The following is a 23,720-nucleotide window of genomic DNA, read 5'->3' as shown; positions in this document are numbered from 1 at the left end:
CCACTGTTGGAGGCAGGATGCTGAGCTTGATGGACCTTTGGTCTGACCCAGTATGGCATATTCTTATGTTCTTGTGGCATCATCTGCCACAAGAACATAAGAATATGCCATACATACAAGTGGCAGGAGTGCCACTGAAGACCTCAGATGACAGGGGTTTCCACCTTAGACGGATCGAGCACAATCTACTCAGGGCATCCTGGTGTGCCAAGGCGTCCAGACGCAGTGGTCCATTGCCCTCAGGGCTCCTTGATAGTGTCCCAATGGGGCTCTGAGGAGCTACGGCTATTGTGCATTATGGATGCTGATGATCTCAGGGGCCCGGCACATTGGGATCGGGGGGCATTTGAGGCCCCACCTGGTTTTGTGCCCTAGCGGGACTCTCATCGGCCATAGCTGCTGATGAGAGCCACGATCGAGCTCGCCACATTGATGCCTTCAGACAAATAGATGAGCCGAGAGGGACAGTCGATGGCGCTGGCAGTCATCAATTCCTTTGGGCACTGATGTTATGTTGGGGCTACAGAGTCTCTGCTTGCAGGCCCACCTGGAATCCTTGGTACCGCCAGTCCGTCGATGTATTTGGGCACCAGGTGCTTATCAGGTGCCACCAGGCAGTTGAAGTCAACGGGCACCTGAGGCGCTAGGGATGGTGCTATATACAGTCGATCTGATCCTGATTCGGTCAAGTGCTGCCAAAGCCCGGGTGCCGTATCGTTTGGTGCTTTGATGTGACCCTTTGTTGGTACACTCATGTGCTGTGGGTTCTACGGGCACAGTCACCATTGTGGGCATCAGTGGATGTAGTCAGATGCCATGGGACATAACCACAGGGCTCCATGTCAGTCGCCATGGTCTTCTCTACTATTGTTCCTTGAGGGAAATGAAGGTGAGCTTTTTTCCAACATAGTTTCAAGGGTTGTGTCCAGCCTCTTGGAGCATTCTCAGAGGGCGATGCCATGGAATGCCTCCCACCACCACACCATGCCCAGTGCACCAGTGGTGCTGGGGACACAGTCGTCACACTGTTCCTATTCATTCCATTGTGAGTTACTATGACAGTGAAGCGCAACATGCATGGTTGGCTATGGCAAGGTGTCTACTCCGAGCGCCTTGGCAGTGACAGACAGCTTTCTCCCTATCTGTGCAGTTTCTGCCAAGCCAGGGTTCTGCCATCGTCACATGGTCTCAGCCTCCTCGTCACGTCTGTACCGCGAACTGCTGGGAAGCACTGGCGGCGAATGTATCAACACGCACTGTTGTTTACCTTCTGGCAACACATAGCCACCTACTCGAGCAAGTGGATACTACTGTATGAGTACTGGTCAGTGTGTTTTTACAATGAAGGGCTCTTTTTTCTGGTTGCTTTCTGCTGTATGGGTGTTTCTGTGTGTGTGTGTTTCCCTCGTGGTGAGCACAACAGGTTGCCGTGCCACTGCCACAGAACTGAACTAGGACTGCATTCTGCTCAAACTGTAAGGGGAGTGGTCACAGGGTGGGTAGTTTCAGGAATCCTCTCCTCCCTCAGAAGAGAAATATGTCTCTCGATCCCTCCCGTGTCACAAACCCCCCTTCATGAGGAAGCCCCTGAGGTTTATCTCTGAGCCGGAGACTCGATTCTTGAATCGGTGCATCTCCTGGGAGGCCAGGGCCGGGGAACAGCAGAGGTGGTCGTTGGAGCATTTTTGCTGGGGCTTCTCCATTGATTACTGTGATCCACCCTTCAGAGGGTAGTTGCCAGTGGTGGATTGGTTGCTTCTGAACCTCAGCGGTCAGTGATTCTACCTCAGCTCTCCTCGGAGGCCCCAATTCCATTACTCCTCTCCCTTCAAGGAGGGGAGATTCGACCAGGTTCCAGGGCAACCCTTATGGGTTCCCCTCTGGACACCCAATTGTCTATCCCTATAAAGGATGTCCCTCGTTCTCTGTTCCCGGAGAAGGGATGTCACAGCTTCTACTGGCATTTGCGCTCGGTTTCTCGCAAGTGCCGAGAACTGGTCAAGTGGTAGGGCTCTCCTTCAGTAGCTCTAGGCACAGCAGACCTATTTCATGGGGGAGCCTCTCCGGAGTAAAGGTTTTTCTCTTCCAGGAGTCAACTTTTGATGCCTGCTGCGCTCCATGGGCTGTTATAGCCAGTCATTCTGCCTGTGGAACTCTGCCTCTGTAAGGAGGATTCTAGTCCATCTATTTGGCGAGTATGCCTTTCAACCTCTCGCCAAATCTATGGCAAAGGGAGTTGGGCAATGAGGGACCCTGCAACAGAGATGCTGCTCTTGGTTCAGTGGCTTGCAAGCTATACGTCCCCATTTTGGAGATAACCCTGTCTGCAGACAAGGGGAGTCCTGGTTCATGCAATGATTGTTCCAGTACTGAACTGCGTGCTTCCTCGGGGGAAGTATTTGCACTCCCATGAGTGCAAATACTTCCCCCGAGGAAGCACAGTCCAGTACTGTGGTATGCTTGACAATCTGTTCCGAAATTGCCATGTCCCTGCCCTGGTGCCCTTCAAGTTTCTAGGCCAGTGGAGAAATCCTATTTGACAGGGGTTGCACTTGCGGCAGCCTGGCTTCCTGTCTCTTAGTGGAGTAGTTCTGGATTTCTTCCCTTGGGAATTCGCTCTCAGTTCAGCTGTTCCAAGTAAGCTGAGGGCTCTGTCTCAGGAGTAAGTCTCTGCTGGAATCAGGAGTGAGTGATTCGCTTGGGGTTGGGATATACTACCTAGCGACTTGTGCTTACCCCAGCAATCCAGCGGTCTGCCTCCTTGTATTCTTGCTCCCTCTGCCTTCCAGCCGGAATGTTGGGGGGAGGGGAGGAAAAGGCTAAGGCACTCGTTTTATATCTTAGTGTATACCTGCAGGGAAAGATGCACCACATTTTCCCTATAGTTTCTCCAGGCTTTGGCCAATACTGCCTTTAGCTTTCTTATTTCACTAGGTTGCCTGACCGATGCTGTAGACAGGATGCATGGCCCTGCTCTTGACAGGGTGCAATGTGGGTGAGCTTCAGGTCTAACGTTTCTCCCTGCTTGGAAGTTGGCCTAGTGATCCATTCAGGGGTTGCCATTCATCCCCTGGAACTCTTGCCGCTGTCCTGCATGGTCAGCTAGATCTAGTGCTTCGGCACGTAGGGTCTGTCTTAGGCCCTACCATTGTTGATAATCATTCTACAAATGTTGCTTGGGTTTTTCTGCCCATTGTGCCTGTCAGTCACACATGGGCACACTTCTGCAGAGACATTTTGTCCTTTGGATGTCAGTGGATCACAGTTTCTTTCTGGGGAGTTCTCAGACCCCAGTTGGGTTTTCGGTTGCCTTCTAACATGGAAGGAAACTGTGCGGTCTTCATCCAAGAGATGTTTACCTCTCCTGAGTTTTTCCTGTACCCAGGAGGTTTTAGGCCTACTTCATTGTCAGGATTACTGATCCAAAACCCTGCTTGTAATGTTTTCCATGATGTGGAGTATGCGTCTGCTCGCACTTGCATCACTCCTCTGTCTTAGGCGCCCCTGCTACGCATGAGAGTTTTATGTCTGTCGTTTCTATGGGTTTTCTTTATAGAACTCAACTCTTCTCCATCCTGGACCCCTTGTGGGTCAGCTGTCTCACGGGCAAAAAGGAGACTGGTAATGCTTCTGCACTGTGCAGTTTCCGCTTTGTCCTGCTCTGACACCCTGTAGCTAGGGACTCACCCATGTGTGAGGACTGACATCCTGCTTGTCCTCTGAGGAAGCAGAGTTGCTTACCTGTAACAGGTGTTCTCCGAGGACAGCGGGATGTTAGCCTCGCAAAACCCACCCACCTCCCCGGGGGTTGGTTTCTCCATGTTTGAGCTATATCATGGACTGAGGGACTCTGCCTAGGGGGCAGGGTGATGACTACAGCTGCACGTGCTCAGTAGGGCATGTTGGAAGCTCTAGATTCTTTGAGATCAAAGTTCTGTGCCGGGCTTCATCTGCTGTCACCCCGTGTGTGAGGACTAACCTCCTGCTGTCCTAGGAGAACACCTGTTACAGGTAAGCAACTCTGCTTTCTCCAACTGGAGTAAGTTTATGAGTGAGTTTTGAGGAGATCTGTGCATTTTGATGTGTTATTCACTGGTCTGGAGGAACTGAAGCAGCCCCATGCTAGTTAAGCTGTTTTTCTCTTTCTCCTGCCATCTGTTTCCATTAAGTTTCCATTGTGACGTAAACAAAAGAGAAAGATACCTATTGAAGAACAAGATCAACTACTACTTTACACAATCCCTAGGCAACAAAACTATTAGAAAATGTGTTTCACAAACCAAAATGACAAAGTAGAGTTTGAAAATCATTTTACCTATTCCTTGTTTTCCCTCCCTGGCCTTTTTTTTGCTGGACATTTCCACTAAAAATTGAGTGTGGCGACTAGCAGTTTCTTTTCAAAACTTGCCTCCTTCTCTGCTAACTGAAGTCTGTGTATAAGCTGCTGTTGGAGCAGTAAGCAGAGAACAGCTGGGTGTGCATTGAATAGGCAATTTGACCTCTTAGAAGGTTTTGCGTGCATTTGAATTTTTCCACTGTCGAACTCCCTCGAGCAGGGCCTGATATGTCTAGGGAAATGGTTTGCGTTCACATCCCTGACAGTTCTGTAGGTAAAGGAGGATCATTTTCTCTCTGCACTCCAGCGGTTGGCCCAAGACAATCTGAGGAACAGGAGCAAAACGAGGAGGAGGAAAGAACAGAGAGAGATGGAAATGGAGGACGAGGAGGAGCAGAACATTTAGACAGAGAGCAGGAAGAGCTTGCAGTTATGGAGAAAGAAAAGGTACGTACGTTAAATTTCTTGATTTCTATATTTTTTTGCATGAAATGATGGAGCGTTATCAGGATTGCCAGTCAAGGAAAACTGGCACAACAACCAGAGAAAATGTGTGCCTAAGAGCCACTGAACTGTCATTTTGGTCCACTCTGTTCTGCCTTTCAGTATTCGGTGTGTGTTCCCCTGCCAGTGCTAGAGTATAGGAACAGGAGCAGCTTAACCAGACCTTTAGTTTGCAAGTTTTTGTCCAGTGTGCAGCAAGTTTCTTGGTGATCTCATCACTACCCAACTAGAAAAGGTTTCAGTGATATATGAGTAAATACAGTCCATGATTCAGAGGTATCCTGTAGTACTATTCTGGCTGACAACCATGTTGATTGTGTTTTCTGGGCTGTGTTCATGCTTTGCAAGGAATTCTGTGATCCCTTCAGGGATTTCTGATCAGGATCGATGCAGCTGCTCCCTGATTTTCTTGCTTTTATAATAGTGAAAGTGAATAAGTAGAAAGAGCTTACATAAACTTTAAACATAAAAATGACATAAACTTGAGAACATAAAAAGGGGAGGATATTAACAATTTTGTTTTTCAGTTACCTCCTGAAATATCTGTTGATTTTTGTATTTATTTATTTTAAAAAGTTATATCCTGTACAAATCTAGTTCAAGGTGGAAAACAAGACTACAAGCACAAAATCAATAAAACATACAATAAAAACAAAACAAACAAATGCATGCCACTATGTGATGATTCACAGTCCAAGCCTGTTTCTGAATACCTAACTGAGGGGTCTTTAACTATTTTCTGTGGCTTCAGTTGCGAGGGCTAATTGGAATGTATACTGTCTGTTTTCAAGAGTTTCCTCAAAGCTTTGGTACAAGAAGTTAATTGGACTTGCTTTGGCAAACTATTACAATAAATCAGTCTAACAACAGAAACAGCCTTCTCCCTGTTCTCTGCCAAATGTGTTGCTTTTAGAGAAGGAATATCAAGTAAGCTAGACTGATGACCTTAAGGCATGTGGAGGAGTGCAGATCCGGAAAAATAGTGCTAATGCAGGTTAGGATCAATAATCCCCCTCCAAAAATGCAGGTATTAGCGTGCAGACGTTATATTTAATCCTCCAAACTACAGGAAGCCAATGGGGTAATGTACTCTCTCATGTCAAAACGCTGCATTGTGACTGACTTGGAGTGCTCTAAGATTAGATATCAAAACCCCAAAATACAGGGAATTACAGTAGTTGAGTTCCGGGAATAACAGTGAAACCATTGAAACTCTGGCAATAGTCTTAGTTGGTGGTAACAACCGTAATTGAAAGAAAGTTGCTTTTACAACGACATTGTCCTGTGGCCACACTGTCAGACCCGAGTCTAAAATAACTCGGAGGCGTTTTGCTTGTGTTCTAATAGCAGCTTGATCGCCTTCAAAAGTATATAAACTGGGTCTCTTTTTTTGCTGGAACTCTTTTCAGTACATCACTTCTGTCTTCTCCACATGTAATGATAGCTTATTGGAATAAAGCCATTGTTTGATGGCTGAGAGACAACAGCAACTGAAAGGTAGCTCACCTAAAATGACATGACAGGAACATTGACTGCATAAAGTCTATAATTAGTTGCCTAGTCCAGAAATCAGCCTGCAGATTGCACCTTAATCATAGCCATTTATTGCAGAGTATATTCTGCAATCTCCAAACAATGGATAGAAGTGAAAAACATTGAAGCATGTTACGTACTAAAACTGAGCACCATTTGTTATGGAAGTAACTGACATCAGTCTTGTACTTTTATTGTGCTTTATATACATAGTTCATCAAGCTGTATATCCAATCCAGCCGGCAAGAAACTTTTAGTAAATAATCTCTGTTCCAGATGCAGCTGGAAGAGCCACAGAAAACTGATGAGAAACTAGAAGAAATGAAAGTGGACAGATCAGAGTTCAGTATTCCTTCAGCTGACCCACTGGAAAAATACATGCAGATTATTCTGCAGAGCAAAGAGCAGGACCTAGCAGACAAGGTAAGAGCAGCAGAAAATGTAACCCTGGAAGGCAGTGTCATGCTTACTTCGTAGTATAATGTGCAAAGTACATTACTTGTGACAAATCGGGCAATGTGCTGTAAGCCATGTGTATGTTTTGTTTTTAACTCTGCACTAGTTTCTGCATAGTTGGTGATGTAAACTCGGTGTTTCATTTGGCTTCTGTTGTATCTTACCTCGGAGGTCCAAAGAAGGCCCGGAGGCACACTGACTCCGTCTTAACAGTTCTTTCTGTGTGGTTGGTAATCCGGTTTTTTATTCCGTTTCATGGAGTCCATACTTTGAAGTATACATCCTGCCTACATTCTGAGTTCTGTCTATGGATGAAACATATCTTTTTGTATTCCTAGATGAGCAGTAACATTTCAAATGTTGTTCGGTTGCGTTCAATGCTCAGATGTTTTGAGTATGGTGAGACATGAAATATGCCTGAATGTCCATATCTTTGTAAAATCTGTACCTAATTATCATGTAATCAAGCACCCAGAAGTGTTCAGAATAACAAGAACTGCATGAAATAATACACCACAATAGCTCAGATTAGCTCCACTTCATTCATTTTGTTGTAATGTTCAGTTTTAATGTTATTGTTACATACGGACAGCTGAAATGCCATAGCCGAACACCAACAGGAGTAGATTGCGACAGTGTAGGCCTGGCGTCACGGCTGTGGGTTTGGACCTTGTTGCTATATTCCAGTCATAATGATCCATTAGAAAAAGAGAAAAAAATCAAGAGCAACAGAAGAGGAGGAGGAAGAAAAAACAAACCGGTCAGAGGGTAGGAAGCTTTGAGAGCAAGAAAAACCTGAAGAGGGGAGGAAAGAGAGAGAGATTTATTTATATTTTTTTTAAATATCAATAAATAAATAAATAAACTCCACAGATGTGAATGAAGTCTGCACGGCAATTCAGAGTACAGGCCTCATTTGTAAAAAGTCCTTTTCTTCATTCTCTGCCTGGAGGAAAACATGGTTATTCAGTAAGGCACTACAGCATCTCAGGTTTCTTATACCATCTGAATATTCTATCTTTATTCTTAGTGCCCTTACCAGCCTTCTAAGTTTATAGTCCTTGGTGGTGTTTCCCAACCTACTACACATCTTTACTATAGAACCTCAACCAATAGGTCTCGTTTTCAGGACACCTACCTCCAAATATGCCTAAGATATAGTTGAATGCATTAGAAACTCAGCCAGCGCAAATATATTTTGTGAATATTTTTTCAGGCCGACACAATATCCGTGCAGGAAAAACGGAGGCTCATGATTTGAGCGCCCATTTTCCTAACACACACCCATCCACCTCTGCCGGGCGTGCAGTTCAACAGGCAAAAAAAAGGAGGCTCTAGGGGAAAGTGTGCATCTTTAGCACTTCCTTGGCATCGGGCACCCAGGAGAAGTGCCTGTGCATGGGTTAGGAAAATGGATGCTTGTAAATTGAACATCCTTTTTCCTAACCTGACCGCTGGCAAGACCTTTTTTTTTTTTTTTCTTTTTTCATGTTGCTGCTTTCTAGGGTTCATCCAAGTTAATATCACCATGATATTAAGTCAGAGGAACCACAGAAAAGCAGTATTTTCTGCTTTTCTGTTAAGTCTTGAGGAACCCCAAAAGTTTAACGCCAGCTCCGGGACTGGCGTTAATTTTTGAGGGTTAAAATGTGTGTGTTAGGCATACATTTATTTTTTACATAAAGGGATACTAGTTAATAGACTCATCAACATGGCATTTACGTGAGATGAGTGCTATTAGCTACGCGCTGGTTTGGACTGCATAAGGAGTTATGGACGCACGTCCAACCATGGGTTAACCTGTGTGCTAGTCTGAGTGTATGGTATTGCATCGGCATGTTTATGTCTTGAAAATAAGACCTCTTAATGACGCTCCAGAGCGAAATTGGAAAATACTGACATTTGGAGTAAACAGAATAAACCTAGATATTGTCTTTATAATTACATTGTTTTATATAGTATGGCTTCTCAAAGCAGGAATCCAAGGATTTAAACCACTTCCTAATCTGGTCCTTCAAGTCTCCAGTGGTCTTTTTTCAGAAAATCTCTAGTGAAAAGGCATGAGATATATTTAAAAAAATTCTTGCATACACTGGGTCTAAGAAGCAAGTTTATATCTCTTGCATATTCATTGTGCATAACCTAAAATCAAGACCAGTAAAGGGAGGTCCAAGGGTACGGAGAATCAGGCTGAGAATCACTGTTATCTAAAACAAGGGTAGGCAGTTCCAGTCTTCAAGAGCTGCAAAAGATCTGGTTTCCTGGATCTCTGCAATGAATATTCATCAGATATATTTGCATACACTTGGATTAAGCCACTTATGAGTGTACATTCCATTTGTACTCCCCTGAGACAGTGCCATGATGCTGTGAAACTTGACGTGTAATCCTGGACATTTAATAGTCCTAGCTGTAAATCTGTGCCTATGTATTTATCTAGTTTTTCTGTCAGTATTTATATAGTAAACCCTTGGAAATAGATATTTAGCGGGCCAGTGAATGGCAACGTTACCCGTGTAACCTTGCTTGGATATTCAGCAGCACGTATGCAAATATGTCTGCCAGTGAATATACCTAGGTAACTTTTAGGACAGGTATTTTTCTGAACAGTTATTAAGCTAACTTTGTCCAGATAGTGCTGGATATCAACATTGCCCAGACCAAGAATGGAAACCACATCCCCAGGAATGTCCTCACCAAAGCCACCTCTTTGCATCTGGGTAAAGAGTTACCTGGACAAAATATTGCTGGAGATCAGGGTCAAATTTCCAAATCTTGTTTTTTTATTTGTATATCTCCAAAAGTTGCCTTTGAATATTGACCCCCTTAGATTTTTTTTTTCAATGGGGCAGATGAAATAAACCATTCCTGAGCCTATCGCAGGTTTTTACTCCAGTTTTTTGGGCCCTACCCTTAGGCATGAAATATGGGATTTAGCACCGAAAAAACCCCACCCTAAGAAATCTATGGTATGTATAGCATGGGTACGTGCAAATCGCATGTAAACAAAACTACTAGCTGTAGTAGGGCAATGCAGAGAACCGCATTAGCAGGGAGAATTTTAGTGCATGCTTTTTATCGCAGAAAATTGAATGCCAGGGTTATGTTTTCTTAAAATGCTACACATCTTACAAATTCTGCCAGGGGTATGTAAACCTAAGGGCACAGATGTAGATGCTCCTCTAACTACCTTGAGCCCTGTAGTTCAGCAGACAACGATACGTTATGTTTCTTTGTGTAGAACAGTGTTGACTGGGTATAGAGTAGAGCAACCAAAATGATAAAGGGGATGGAACAGCTCCCCTATGAGGAAAGGCTGAAGAGGTTAGGGCTGTTCAGCTTGGAGAAGAGACGGCTGAGGGGGGATATGGTAGAGATCTATAAAATAATGAGTGGAATGGAACAAGTAAAAATTAATCAGTTTACTCTTTAAAAAGTACAAAGACTAGGGAACACATAATGAAGTTACTAGGTAATAGATTCAGAACTAAAAAGAGAAAATATTTTTTTACTCAACACATAATTAAGCTCTGGACTTCGTTGTCAGAAGTTGTGGAAAAAGCTATTAGTGTAGCTGTGTTTAAAAAAAGATTTGGACAAATTCCTGGAGGAAAAGTCCATTATCTTTATTAAGGGGGAGTTGCAGAAATCCCCTGCTTATTCGTGGGATAAAGAGTGTGGAATCTATCTCTTGGGATCCTGCCAGGTACTTGTGGCCTAGATTGGCCACAGCTTGACAGATCTTTGGTCTGATTCAGTATGGCATGTTCTTATGTAATACACCCCATGGTGCTCCTCTGAGCCTCCCAAATCTGCAATGCATCACACTGTCTTCTAACCACTAGAGCCCCTAACCTGCACCCCACATTGCCAGTCTTTGCTTACCAAACCAACAAGCTACTCCTCTGTGCCTTCCACCTCAGAGCAGCCTTGTTTATTGCTAATTAATCACTTTCCTCAGCTGGGATTTGTAGTCGGTCTAGGATAACCACAATTGCTGTCTGGGGACTACAACAATTGGTTGAACTAATTGAAAAATAGTTGGGAAGCATCTAGCGTTGTTCTGGCAGTGATACTGATAGTGTACACTGTCAGTGTTATTGGCAGAGCAATGGGGGATGCTTAGCCCGCAGGAAGGACCTTTTCCCTGTACGTACCCGGATCAGTCCAGACTCCTGGGTTTTGCCCCTCTCTAGCAGACAGAGACAGAGAAGTTCTAAAGGACTCTGACGAATATAGCAGGGGCCACCTTCAGTCCGTCAGTATTTCTCTGTCTCTAGCAGATGGAGCAGGAGCAAAACCTACAGTCTGTGATAGTTAATCAGATAGCTTTAAAAAAAAAAAAAGCAACTAATTAGAGTAAGGTTAATTAGTTTTCTTTATGAAATATTTTCTTCAAAGAGGACAGAAGTGAGACAGGCTTCAGCCTCCCAGGTGTTGTCAGGTTCTGAGAAGACCATTCCCCTTGGTTTTAGAGGCTGTGGGTCGAGGGCCCTACTAACAGCCTAGTGCAGCACTGGGGGTGATACTGGGGAGTCTGGCTCACTCCCCCCAGTTGGACCAGGAATTGTAAATTTACTTTTTCCTTTACCTGGACTCTTCCTTCCCTCGTGGTCGAGTCGGGCCCCTCCGTTTATTTTTTCGCCGTTGTTTTCGTTTATTTTTAGCGGTGAAAAGTTTGAATTCTTCTGAGGTAAAAATGCCGCGGAGGTTAACTTTCCGGGCTTGTGGAGCCGCGTGCGTGCGCCTGTCAAGGGACGGCCTCTGTTCTGTGTGTCTGGGGGAGAGGGAGCCTCCACAACCCCTAAGGGGTTTGTTTTACGGGTCCAGTCGGTCTCCAGCTTTTTTCAGGACGTGCAGTCTCCTTCTGTCATCCCGTTCTCGCTGAGCGTAGGAATGGGTGCCATTTTGAATTTGCTCGAGTCAGCAAACTCGGCGGCCCTATCAGCAGCGGGGGAGGGGATTCTCCCACCACCTTTATCCCCTCAAACAATGGTCCCTGAGGGGGACAACTTAAGAAGGCTGGGCGCAAATGTCAGCACGGATATCCCCAAGGGGGATACAGATGCTGCTTCTTCTGACTCTTTTTCATCTAATTTTGCCAGACCTAAGAAACGGGCCAAGTCTCATGATGAGCTTGAACCCTCTGTCTAAACGGCCTTTGAGGTTAGTGACTCCTCAGCCTGATTTCACTACTTCCACGGATTCTGACAGCCTGGTTGGAGTGGATTAGCCTTCGTAGTCTCCGCGGAGGGCTGATGGGGACCCGGACCAGTTTCAGGGGGTTCCCCGGGGGTCCCATGTTGTGGAAGAGGACGACCCAAAGGTAGTCAGACTCTCTAGGAAGGAAGAGTTAGGGCCTTTCATTCCCGCTATTTTAGGGGAGTTGGGTATTGAGACTCCCCATGAAGATTCTCAGCTGGGATCTTCAGATCCAGTATTGTTGGGACTCCGTGGACCACCCTCCTCTTTTCCTTTTCATTTTTCGGCCACAGATTTGATTTTCAGGGAATGGGACACCCCAGACTTGGTCTGAAAGTTGCAAAGGCTATGGGCAAGCTATACCCTTTACCAGAGGAAGCTTTAGAGCTGCTTCATATTCCCAAGGTGGATGCAGTGGTGTCGGCTGTTACTAAAAAGACCACCATCCCGGTTACAGGTGCAACTGCTCTCAAGGATTTGCAGGATAGAAAGCTGGAGCTTCAATTAAAAAAGATTTTTGAAGTCTCAGCACTTGGAGTCCGAGCTGCTATGTGTAGCAATTTTTCTTTGAGAGCGGGTCTTCGTTGACTGTAACAGCTTCAGGCCAATGATTCGCTGACAAAGGTGGAAGCCCTCCGAGCTGGCCGTCTTAAAGCTGTCATTGCTTATAGTGCGGATGCCTTTTATGATTTACTCCGCACATCTGCTAGAACCATGGTATCTGCTGTCTCCGCCTGTCGTCTGTTGTGGCTACGAAACTGGTCGGCAGATGTTTCTTTCAAGTCCCAGTTGGGATCTCTTCCTTTCAAGGGCAAACTGCTGTTTGGTAAGGAGCTAGAGGATCTAATTTAGTCTCTGGGAGAGAATAAGGTTCATTGTTTGCCGGAAGATTGGCCGAAGCAAAGGGGTTCTTTTTCCTCAAAATCTCGTTTGGGGGAATCGAAAGTCTAGGGCTACTGGGGTGCCCACTCCCTCCTTTCGACAAAATTCCAATAGGCAACAGTCTTGGTCTCAGTCCTTTCATGGCCGACGTTTTGGCAGACCGGGTATGTCCCAGTCCACACAGGGCGGAAAGCCTTCACAATGATGTGATGCCGGTCCATTCTTCAGTTCCAGTAGTCTGAGGCAGATTGTCTCTGTTTTACGAGGAGTGGACCAAAATAACATCGGACCAGTGGGTTCTCTCTGTGATGAGACACGGCTACGCTTTAGATTTTGCATGCCATCCCAAGTTCCTGGTTTCCCCATGCGGGTACGCAACCAAGTGCCAGGTGGTAGAGGAGACGTTACAGTGCTTGTTGAACCTTGGCGCAATCATTCCTGTTCCTCCGTCTCTACAAAGAAGGGGCCAATACTCCATTTACTTTGTGGTTCTAAAAAAAAGAACCTTCTGGCCCATTCTCGATTTAAAGCAGGTCAACAGGTGTCTTCGGATCCCCCGCTTCTGTATGGAGATATTGAGGTCAGTCATCGCTGCGGTCCGTCAAGTGGATTTTCTGGCGTTTCTGGATCTGACGGAGGCGTATCTCCACATCAGGATCCGATCCAATCACCAGAGGTTCCCACGATTTTCAATCCTGGGACGTCATTACCAGTTTCAAGCCCTGCCTTTCGGCCTAGCAACTGCACCCAGGACATTCACTAAAATAATGGTTCTGGTGGCAGCGCAGCTTCGTCAAGAAGGATTGTTGGTTCATCCGTATTTGGACGATTGGCTGATTCGAGTGGTCGGAGGTTCTTTGCCAGGAAGCGATCCACCGGGTGCTTCAGTTGTTACAAACGCTCGGATGGGTTGTCAACCTGGCCAAGAGTCTGCTAATTCCCTCCCAGTCATTAGAATATCTGGGCGCCCTGTTCGATACACGACAAGGCAAAGTTTTCCTGACGTCAGAACGCATTCTAAAATTACAAGGTCAGGTGCAGGTATTGTCCAAGCATCCTCCAAAAGTTTGAGATTATTTACAGGTCCTGGGTTCAATGACCTCGACACTGGAACTGTTTCCCTGGGCTTTTGCTCACATGCGACCTTTGCAATCAGCGTTTCTTTCCCGATGGAACCCAGTATCCGAACAATTTCACCTTCCCCTTCTACTGACAGAGACTGCTCGATCCAGTTTGGATTGGTGGCTGCTTTCAGACAACTTGACCCGCGGAGTTCCCTTGGTGGTTCTGGAGTGGACGGTAGTGACTACGGATACCAGCCTTTCCGGTTGGGGGGCAGTGTGTCTGACAAAGTCAGTACAAGGACAATGGTCCCAAGAGGAATCTCAATGGTCCATCAATCGGTTGGAAACCAGGGCGGTTCGACTGGCCTTACAGAAGTTTCTTCCACTCCTCAAGGGGAAGTTGGTCTGCTTACTGTCCGACAACACGACCATGGTGGCTTACATCAATCGCCAAGGAGGAACCAAGACCCAGTCTGTTGCGTTGGAAGCTCGCCAGTTGATCAGTTGGGCGGAACAACACTTGGTCAGCATAGTGGCGACCCACATTGCCGGGGTTGACAACGTTCACGCGGATTTTCTCAGTCGACATCGTCTCAACCCAGGAGAGTGGGAACTTGCCAACAAAGCCTTTCAGCTAATTTGCGACTGGTGGGGCATTCCTTGCATGAATCTCATGGCCACATTCAAGAATTCCAAAGCTCCACGCTTCTTTGCTCACCGCAGAGACACGGCAGTGGAGGGAGTAGATGCTCTGGTGCTTCCTTGGCCGACGAATGTTCTACTTTGTGTTTCCTCCTTGGCCTCTAATCGGCAAAGTGCTCAGACGGGTAGAACTATATCTGGCAGATGTCATTCTAGTGGCTCCCGAGTGGCTGCATTGTCCATGGTTTGCGGATCTGGTCAATCTGTCGGTGGAGGCCCCTCTGAAGTTCCTGGAACTTCCGAACCTGCTTCATCAAAGATCCGTTTGTTTCGATCAGGTCGATCGCTTTTGTCTAGCGGCATGGCTTTTGAGAGGCAGCATCTGAAGGGTAAAGGTTATTCGGATGCTGTGGTGACTACGCTTTTGCGGTCGCGTAAAACTTCCACTTCCTTGTCTTATGTTAGAGTATGGAAGGTTTTTGAGTCTTGGTGCTTAGACTGCGATATTGTTCCTACAAGGGTGTCTGCGCCAGATATTTTGTGTTTCCTTCAAGCTGGTTTAGCTAAGGGCTTATCGTGTAGCTCCTTGAGGGTGCAGATAGCTGCTCTTGCTTGTTTACGTGGTACCATTCAGAGTTGAGTGTTGTCGGTGTATCCGGATGTCTCTCGCTTCCTTCAGGGAGCAAAACATTTACACCCTCCATTCAGACATCATTGTCCAACCTCACGGTTTTGTGTGCTTCGCCCTTTGAACCTTTGAAACGCGCAACCTTAAAGGATCTTACTTTGAAAGTCGTGTTTCTTATGGCAATTTCCTTGGCTCGTAAGATTATCTGAGCTTCAGGTTTTATCCTGCAGGGAACCCTTCTTAAGGATTTCTGACTCCGGAATGTCGTTGCGAACGGTTCCTTTGTCCCTGCCAAAGGTTGTTTCCTCCTTTCATCTTAATCAATCCATAGAGCTTCCATCCTTTTCAGATTTGAACTTGTCGGATCCTTTTGCTAAGGACCTAAAGGAGTTGGATGTTCGCAGGGACTTGATGCATTATCTGGAGGTCACTAATAGTTTTCGTGTCTCGGATCATCTCTTTGTACTTTGGAGTGGCCCCCTAAGGGGTAATAAGATAAGGAGGCTTAAATTCTGCATATTTGTTGCGTGGCAAGCCCTTACTGATGGTTCTTAGGGCACATTCTACACGTTCTCAAGCGGCGTCCTGGGCAGAATGTCAGCAAATTTTGCCGCAGGAGATTTGCAGAGCGGCTACATGGAAATCTTTACATACTTTTACTAGACATTACCGTCTGGATGTCCAGGCTCCGGATGCCGGTGGATTTGGAGAAAGTGTACTGAGAGCGGGCCTCTCTGGATCCCATCCCAGGTAACAAAACCTCTGGTACATCCCAGGAGTCTGGACTGATCCGGGTACTATAGGAATGAAAATTATCAGGTAAGAACCAATTTTCCTTTATCTTTCCAGCTAGGACTTCACCTGCTTGAGAGTGGAAGGTGAAGGGGAGATGGAGGGGGTTCCAGCATTGTTGTGAGTTCAGGCGGGTGGGAGGAGGTGATGCCATCACACAATTTTGACCACTGGTTAGATGGAGGGATTGGGGTGGGGGGTTTAGCATATCATTTCTTAAAGCATGGGAGGGGGCGGTGGCAGCCCCTCCTCCAACCTAATTTCTTCCCATGGCAGGAGGAGGTGAAGCCAAAACTTTGCAGGGTTGGGATTTGGTCCTAATTTTTATACAGGGCAAGGGGGTGATAGAGCCTTTTTTTTTTAATGTGGAAGGCTTGGAGGAGGGATTTGGACCCCTGCTGGCTCAAGTGTTTATTTTTTAAATTTACTGGCCATATTCTGAATATAGCAGGGGTAGGTTTAAAGTTATCGATGTACTTGACCCTGGATAACTTTAGGATTGCTCTCGGGCTCATCCAGGCTTGGCCAGATGACTTATTTGGTTAGCTCCTCCTATTAGAGTTATGAGTTATATACCAGGGTCACTTCTGTTTTCATTTATAATCAGTCTCTGTCGGACCATCATACTATGCCCTCCTGCTTTACCCTAATCATTGGTCCTGTTCCACTTCTTGTTGTCCGACTTATCTTAGATTGCTGCTCTCGTGTTAGACTTCGTTCAGTTCTCCCGACACGTGCCGTGCTTCGAGACTCTCGTCTGTATCCGGGAATATTCAACACAGTTTTCTTGGGCAGCATTTTATGGCTTAGTTTTCAACGCTGTCATCCTCGGGGGAATTGAACTAGAGGACGCCCCCAGAATGCCTCCAACTTATCCCAATATATTTTATTCAGGCATTACCCAGATAAAATGTATCTGCTTACAGGGGCTGGAAATGTGAACCTCTGAGTTACCTGGAAAAACCCCTTTCAATATGGGCCTCAATATGTATATATATATTTATAGACCTTTTCATGTGAAAATCAAATCATATATTTTCTTTGAGTTTGCAGGATATGCATATATATTCCATGATCTAATGGAAAATGAGTTATTTTCACAAGCAAGTGATGGGTTAATGTCCTTTTGTAGCATTATGAACGGCTCTGGCATGGGAGATGCTAGAAAGACTTATGCTTGCTCCTGAAATGAAATTCAGATTTTTATTTGCTTATTTTTATTTTCAAAGATTTTTAGTTTGTGCAGTCCTACATTCTCAGTGGCGAACAATAAAATCCTACATAACAGCGGACAATAAAATACAAGCAAGCATACAACAAAACCCACAATTGTATTGTCTCTAACTCTGCATTGAGCCAATCTGAGGAGTCAGATTCACTAAGAGCTGTGTTTCATCACATGGGTGCTGGTCATGAACTCAGATAAAATCATATGCAGTATTGCTACCCATGTGCTTCTTAGCCAAAAACATCCTTTAAAGAAAAGGCCTTTTTGTTTTCTGAAATATTTGAGTGCCTAAATATCATCCGAAAGGACATTCCACAGCTGTGGTCCTCTACTGTAGTAAATACCTTGCAATACATGAATCTGAATGTAGACCACGACAAAAGGAATCCAAAATATTTCATCTTCTCATTCCTCTGAGTAGTATAAGAAAATATGTGCAATCAGCAGTGATAACTTATGCAGGCAAACTGTTTTCGCCTTTAAAATGAGATCCAGGATAATGTTCCACGATGTAATGGGGGTTTTTTTGTTCTGTTTTTTTTATCCCCACAGAGCTCCAGACAAGAAGAGGTGGAAGAGGTCTCTCTGTTAAAGAGTCTCTCAAATGAAAGAGATGACAGGTAGGTTTAAAGCCGTTGCTGCTTGTACGATCCTTCTCTCAGTCACACGCTGCTTGGTGCCAGTGGACATTCTAGAAATGTCCTAAAGAGACTTCCCTGGGCTTACGCAACCGTCCCTGCATATCTGCCTCAGTTTGTGGGGGGGGTTTCCTTCCTATTAGGGATATGGACATATTTCATAAACTATTTCCCCACTTTAATTCTCTTGGGCAGTAAACTTGTTTTCTTAAAATCTTTGTTCCTCAGTGTTTTTCCTTAGCCTTTATCCTAGTCCAGTTTTTTGGTAATTTTTCAAGTGTTAATGGTTTTTTAGTGTCAGTGAAACCTGTTTAAGCCACAGCATCGGGCAGGCCACCTGGTTACATTTATTTTTCTTTCTTGGGTCATATTCTTGTATAAAAATTTCTTCCTTTAATTTTGCTTGGTCAATTTTTCTTATAATATGCAAGAAGACATTACGTGTTGCTTGGACTGCAAGCAAAAGATATCCCTACAGGGAGCCTCTGACCCCCCCCCCAGACCGCCCTGCCCCCTTTTCGAAGCCCCGGGACATACGCACGTGGCCGGGCCTTTCTAAAATAGGCCCGGTGCGCGTAAGGCCTCCTATAAACAGGGCTTTTCAAATCCGGCCCTTTAGATCTAAATGATGCTTAACGCCCACAGCTTTTAGGAAGTATATCTGCTTCATCCAGGGAAACTCCATCTCCCACATGTACCACTTTATGGCCTGGCATCTATACTCCACATATTTAGAAAATGCCTGGAGGGTGTGGCTGTGCATCTATGCAAATTGGGGGCTGAATGATTGGCTGGTTAAAGGAGGTGCTGCATGATTAATGAGTAAAACCATCTGGGTGTTGGAGATGCTAAATCCCATCTGAGCTGCTCTTTCAGGAGCTCTGCTAGACATGACTCGTGCAAAGAGTTTCCTCTTACAAGAAAGGCGAGGATAAAAATGAGCCAACAGTCGTCAGCGTGGGCCATGGTGAGGTTAATGGGCCTTATAGTGTCAACAGTGCACCTTACTCCTTTGGCACCTCTTCATATGCGAAGGATTTCCAGGACAGCATCCACACGACCCAGCCTTTGAGGAACTCTCTCTCCTGGTGGCTGATCCTTTCCAGTCTGACCAAAGGAGTTCCCTTTGAGATTAATCTGGTACCAATTGTCCTGACCACAGATGCAATCAACTTGAACTGGGACCTCATATAGAAGGGCTTCAAACCCAGGGCCCTATAGTCTGCTTCAGAGAAGTTTCATCTGTTGAACTAAGGGCAGTATGGTAGGCTATAAAGGCTTTCAAGGATCAGTTGTCTAACAAAATTGCCCTCATTCAAACAGAAAAACTGGTAGGGATGTTTTATACCAGCAAGCAGGGAGATACAGGCTCATGCCTTCTGTGTCAGAAAGGCCTTTTCCCATGGAATGGTCCTCAGAGTCATTTATTTGGTGGGGAAGGAGAATGTCCTAATGCACACAGTGAATCAGGTCCTGGAACCTCACAAATGGTGCTTGGACAGGATAATAACAAACTAAATAGTCAGCAAGTGTGTCTTACCCATGTAGATTTGTTTGTGTCTCTGAGCAGAAAAGTCCCGAACTTCTGCCTCAGCAGAGGGACGCAGGGCAAACTAACCTTGGATGCCTTCTCCTTTTCTTGGGAATGAGGCCTTCTGTATACGTATCCTTGGATTCCTCTAGTGGTGAGACAGATTTGGACTCCACTCCCACAGGAGGTGTGTGCAGGGATCCACTGATTTGGGGGAATTCCCAGATCCGGAATCACTGAGGATCTGAGACTGCTATGACACCCCCAACACAGCCCTCACAGCATGGAGGTTGAAAAGGTAGTTCTGCACCCCCTGACTCTGAGCATCTCTGTTGTATTCTTCTGGTTTCCAGGTAGGATTCTATGAAGAAATACTATGGTTTAAAGCGGAGAAGGTTTGCTGTGTGTTTTGACAGAACAGCTCTAGCTCCTGTCTTCTCTTTCGCCCAAAAATTGCTTGACTACTTTCTACACCTCTCCAAAGCTGGTTTGGAAAACCAACTCAATTAGGGTTCACATTAGTGCAGTTATCCATTGCTGTCACCATGTCTCTTCTGCTCATTTACATTCTGCAATTGCAATTATGCTCCAGCTCACTCCTTAAGACCTGCAAATGCACGTACTTCGATAATTCTCTCATAAAAAGATCAGCTTAGCTGAAACTAGGTCAAGAGCTTTTTCCTTAGCCATGCCCCCCTTATGGAATTCTTTATCTTTTGACCTTAGAGACATGACATGTTATTTGACTTTTAGGAAGAAACTTAAAAATGTGATTTTGTACTCAAGAATTTCCTGATTGGTGATCATTTTAATTGTAGTGTTATGTTATACTGTTTATATGTTTGTTGTAGGATGTAGTCATCCTCATTGTGCTCTGCTGAGATCTTTGTGGATTGGTGGAATAGAAATGATAAATAAATAAATTAGAAAGTAAACCCATCTTCATACAGCCTGCTCTATGTAAGCTTTGTTTCAACTGAAGACCCCCTTCGAGCCTCCTGCTAGGTCATGGGACTTCAATATGGTATTGCTCCAGCTGATGAAGCCCTGGATGCCTGTGACCTGGAAGGTCGTGTTTTTGATGGTGCTCCCTTTGGCATGCAGAGTCTCTGAGCTTCAAGCCTTAGTGACTTATCCATCTTAAAAAACTTAGTATCACAATAGGATGGTTCTACATACCCAGCCTAAATTTCTGCTTAAGGTAGTCAAGTTAAGGACTCAACTCTAGCCTCTAGAGCCCACTTTTATGATTTAGGGTCATAAGTGAGCGTTTTAACTCAATAAAAATATTTAATTGCCCTGTGTATAAAATTGTTGCTCTTGTATGCTTTATGTTTGAAGGCAGCCCTTGCTTAGAGAATCCCATCTGTGTGACTGGTAATTTAACTTGTCTTCAAAAAAAGCAAAGTTGCATGTGTCTTAGGTATGGGTTACATTCCTTCCCTTGCTGGAGTTGAGCTCATTAGCTTAATTACAGAGCAGAGGCATGCAGCATGCCCCGAGAAGGCCTTTTGGAACTTCCTAGAAAGCTCTGGAAACTGTCAGCACCTAGTTGCAATGACATCGCCCATCTGTGTGACTGGGTAATTCCCCTGTCTTCAGAGAGCACCTTTTACAGAGAAACAACTTCACTTTCTGTATGACCACTTTGTGTGGGGTTCTGTCAAATTCCTATATGGGTTTACTTTGCAAAGTTAAGAAAACCACTGTGCTGTTTTTATGTGCCAAGTTTCTTGTTTATTGATGGTACTTTTAGTATTGTGACTCATAGTGTGGCAAGACTGTTTTGCAGTTTAATCTAAATGTGAAATTCATTTCAATTGGGATTTTTTTTATAACTTGTTTTGTCAGTCAGGAGACCAGCCTGTTTCCTAGAATAGCAGCAGTCTGTAGGAGTAGCACAAGAACCGAGAGCCAGAGCAGCCTCGGGGAAAAGCAGCTAGCTTCAGTATTTTTCTTATCTTAGTGCGTGCCTCCCATGAGCAGTCCTATCTGTGCAGACTCTTCAGTTCAGAGAACTCATCAGCTAGTTACTGCTTATCCTTAGCGGAAGGCTGCTCTGTTTATGAGGTGGCAGGCTATTGCCAAGAAACTGTTAACTATCATGACCGGATACTGACTTGAGATAAACATAGTTAGCTTTTTCTTGCGGGAGCCATCCAGTAGAGAGGTTTTATTTATTTAACCATTCTTATACCTCACTCCACAAATAGATCACGTACTACAGCAATCTGTGGTTATGAGCCAGTAGTAGATGGCACCAAGTGCTCCCACTGCTGCTCTTTGGCTGCTGACCACACATTGCATGACAGTAGTGTTTGGCTTAAGTTTCCCATCAGTTTCTGCATGCATGTGTCAGCAGCATCGACCAGTTGACCCATCGAGCCTGCCTATTTGTTCTCCTCCTATTTATGTATTTATTTACCATTTTGAGCAGATGAATATATCCAACATCAGCTTCTCCCCCTCTGTTATTTACTTTATTCCCATCACTGTCCTCTTAGATCTATCATTAATGGTAGGGTATAATTATAGTCATCCTGTGCAGGAAGATCTCTGTACTGAAACCATAATACTCTGTATTGGCTTTCCCAGATTTTTTAGAAGCCTGATGAAGTTGACTGCTCTATATTTGCTCTCACTGGCCCTCTAAATCAATGTTTCTCAACCCTCTCCTGGAGGCAACTCTGAGTTGGGTTTTCAGAATATTCATAATGAATATGTATGAGATAGATTTGCATGCTTTGGATCTTCAGTATTTGGAAATCTATTTCATGCATATTAATTGTGGCAGTCCTATAAACCCAGCTGGATAGGTATGCCTCCAGGAAGCACGATGAAGGGGAGTTCCCACAGAAACTTCAGCACGCAGGGTCAGTGAGCTGCAGGCCTTAGTGACTTATCAACCTTATGCTAAGTTTTTCCATGACAAGGAACTTAGGGTGCATATGCACCCTAAGGTGGTGTCAAAGTTCTATCTTAACCAGTCCATCGTCCTGCCAACATTCTTTCCCAGGCCCCATTCCCACCAAGGCGAACGAGCACTGCACAGTTTGGACTGCAAAAGAACCTTAGCCATCTAGCTGGAGTAAGCAGAATCCCATGTACAGTCCACCCAACTTTGTGTTTCCTTTGATAAGAATAAGTTGGGCATTGCTGTTGCCAGACACTTTTTAATTGGCTAGCAGACTGCATCTCCTTCTGTTATGCCCAGGCAGGATTGCATCTTGGGGGCCATATTAAAGGCACCCTCTGTCAGAGCCATGGCTGCCTCATTGGCCCACTTGCAAGCAGTTCCCATGGGGAAGAGCTGCAACATGGAGTTTTCTCCACACATTCACATCACATTATTATTTGGATAGGGCTGGCCAACATGACAGCAGGTTTGGCCAGTCTATCCTTCGAAACTTGTTTAAGGTGTAGAACTCAACTCTGGCCCACAGTGAATATGCATGAGCTAAAGTCTCTTGCCTTATATTAGATTGCAAGCTAACCTGTCTCATGTGTTTTTGTATTGCACTTCCTCTGAGGAGTAGCGCTATATAATTGATAAATAATAGTAATAGCCTGAGAAGCAAGCCTGGTTGTGGTTCTTGAGGACTAGAGTTGGCCAACTCTGATCTACCTTTTACCCCCCCCCCCCCCCCCCCACCAAGGGATAATATACTTGAACTAGACCTATATATTTAAATTCGGCCATCATTCCAGTTGCAACCATCTCAGCCAGTAGGTTAAGCCAGGTATTTTTCACTCATTCAGTGAAGAAATGTTTCTTTTGCATATTCCTCCCTGGAATATCATGAGCCCTTGTCCTTGAATTTCCTTTTCTGTAGAAAATGCCACTTTCTCTTACATGATTGAAGCCTGTCACATATTTGAATTCCCATTATGTAAGAACATAAGAAAATGCCATACTGCGTCAGACCAAGGGCCCAGCAGCCTGTTTCCAACAGTGGCCAATACAGGCCATAAGAACCTGGCAAGTACCCAAAAACTAAGTCTATTCCATGTTACCATTGCTAATGGCAGTGGCTATTCTCTAAGTGAACTTAATAGCAGGTAATGGACTTCTCCTCCAAGAACTTATCCAATCCTTTTTTAAACACAGCTATACTAACTGCACTAACCACATCCTCTGGCAACAAATTCCAGAGTTTAATTGTGCGTTGAGTAAAAAAGAACTTTCTCCGATTAGTTTTAAAAGTGCCCCATGCTAACTTCATGGAGTGCCCCCTAGTCTTTCTACTATCCGAAAGAGTAAACAACCGATTCACATCTACCCGT

The 23,720-nt window shown here is 44.9% G+C and overlaps 1 protein-coding gene across 4 annotated transcripts in view; it reads left to right on the top strand.

The window, feature by feature from the left end:
- Positions 1-23,720, top strand: part of OFD1 (OFD1 centriole and centriolar satellite protein) — a 134,884-nt gene that overhangs the window by 103,932 nt on the left and 7,232 nt on the right. For 3 of the 4 annotated variants that reach the window (XM_029604569.1, XM_029604568.1, XM_029604566.1), the window contains 3 exons: positions 4,644-4,783; positions 6,650-6,796; positions 17,820-17,887. In XM_029604569.1, coding sequence (XP_029460429.1) covers positions 4,644-4,783; positions 6,650-6,796; positions 17,820-17,887 — 355 coding nt within the window. The remainder of the gene's footprint in view (positions 1-4,643; positions 4,784-6,649; positions 6,797-17,819; positions 17,888-23,720) is intronic. The other variant, XM_029604567.1, reaches the window with a different exon arrangement.

Source organism: Rhinatrema bivittatum, chromosome 5 (genome assembly GCF_901001135.1).
Source record: "Rhinatrema bivittatum chromosome 5, aRhiBiv1.1, whole genome shotgun sequence".
Lineage (NCBI taxonomy): Eukaryota > Metazoa > Chordata > Amphibia > Gymnophiona > Rhinatrematidae > Rhinatrema > Rhinatrema bivittatum.
Note: the sequence above shows the minus strand (reverse complement) of the source record. Positions and strands in the feature narration are given on the sequence as shown.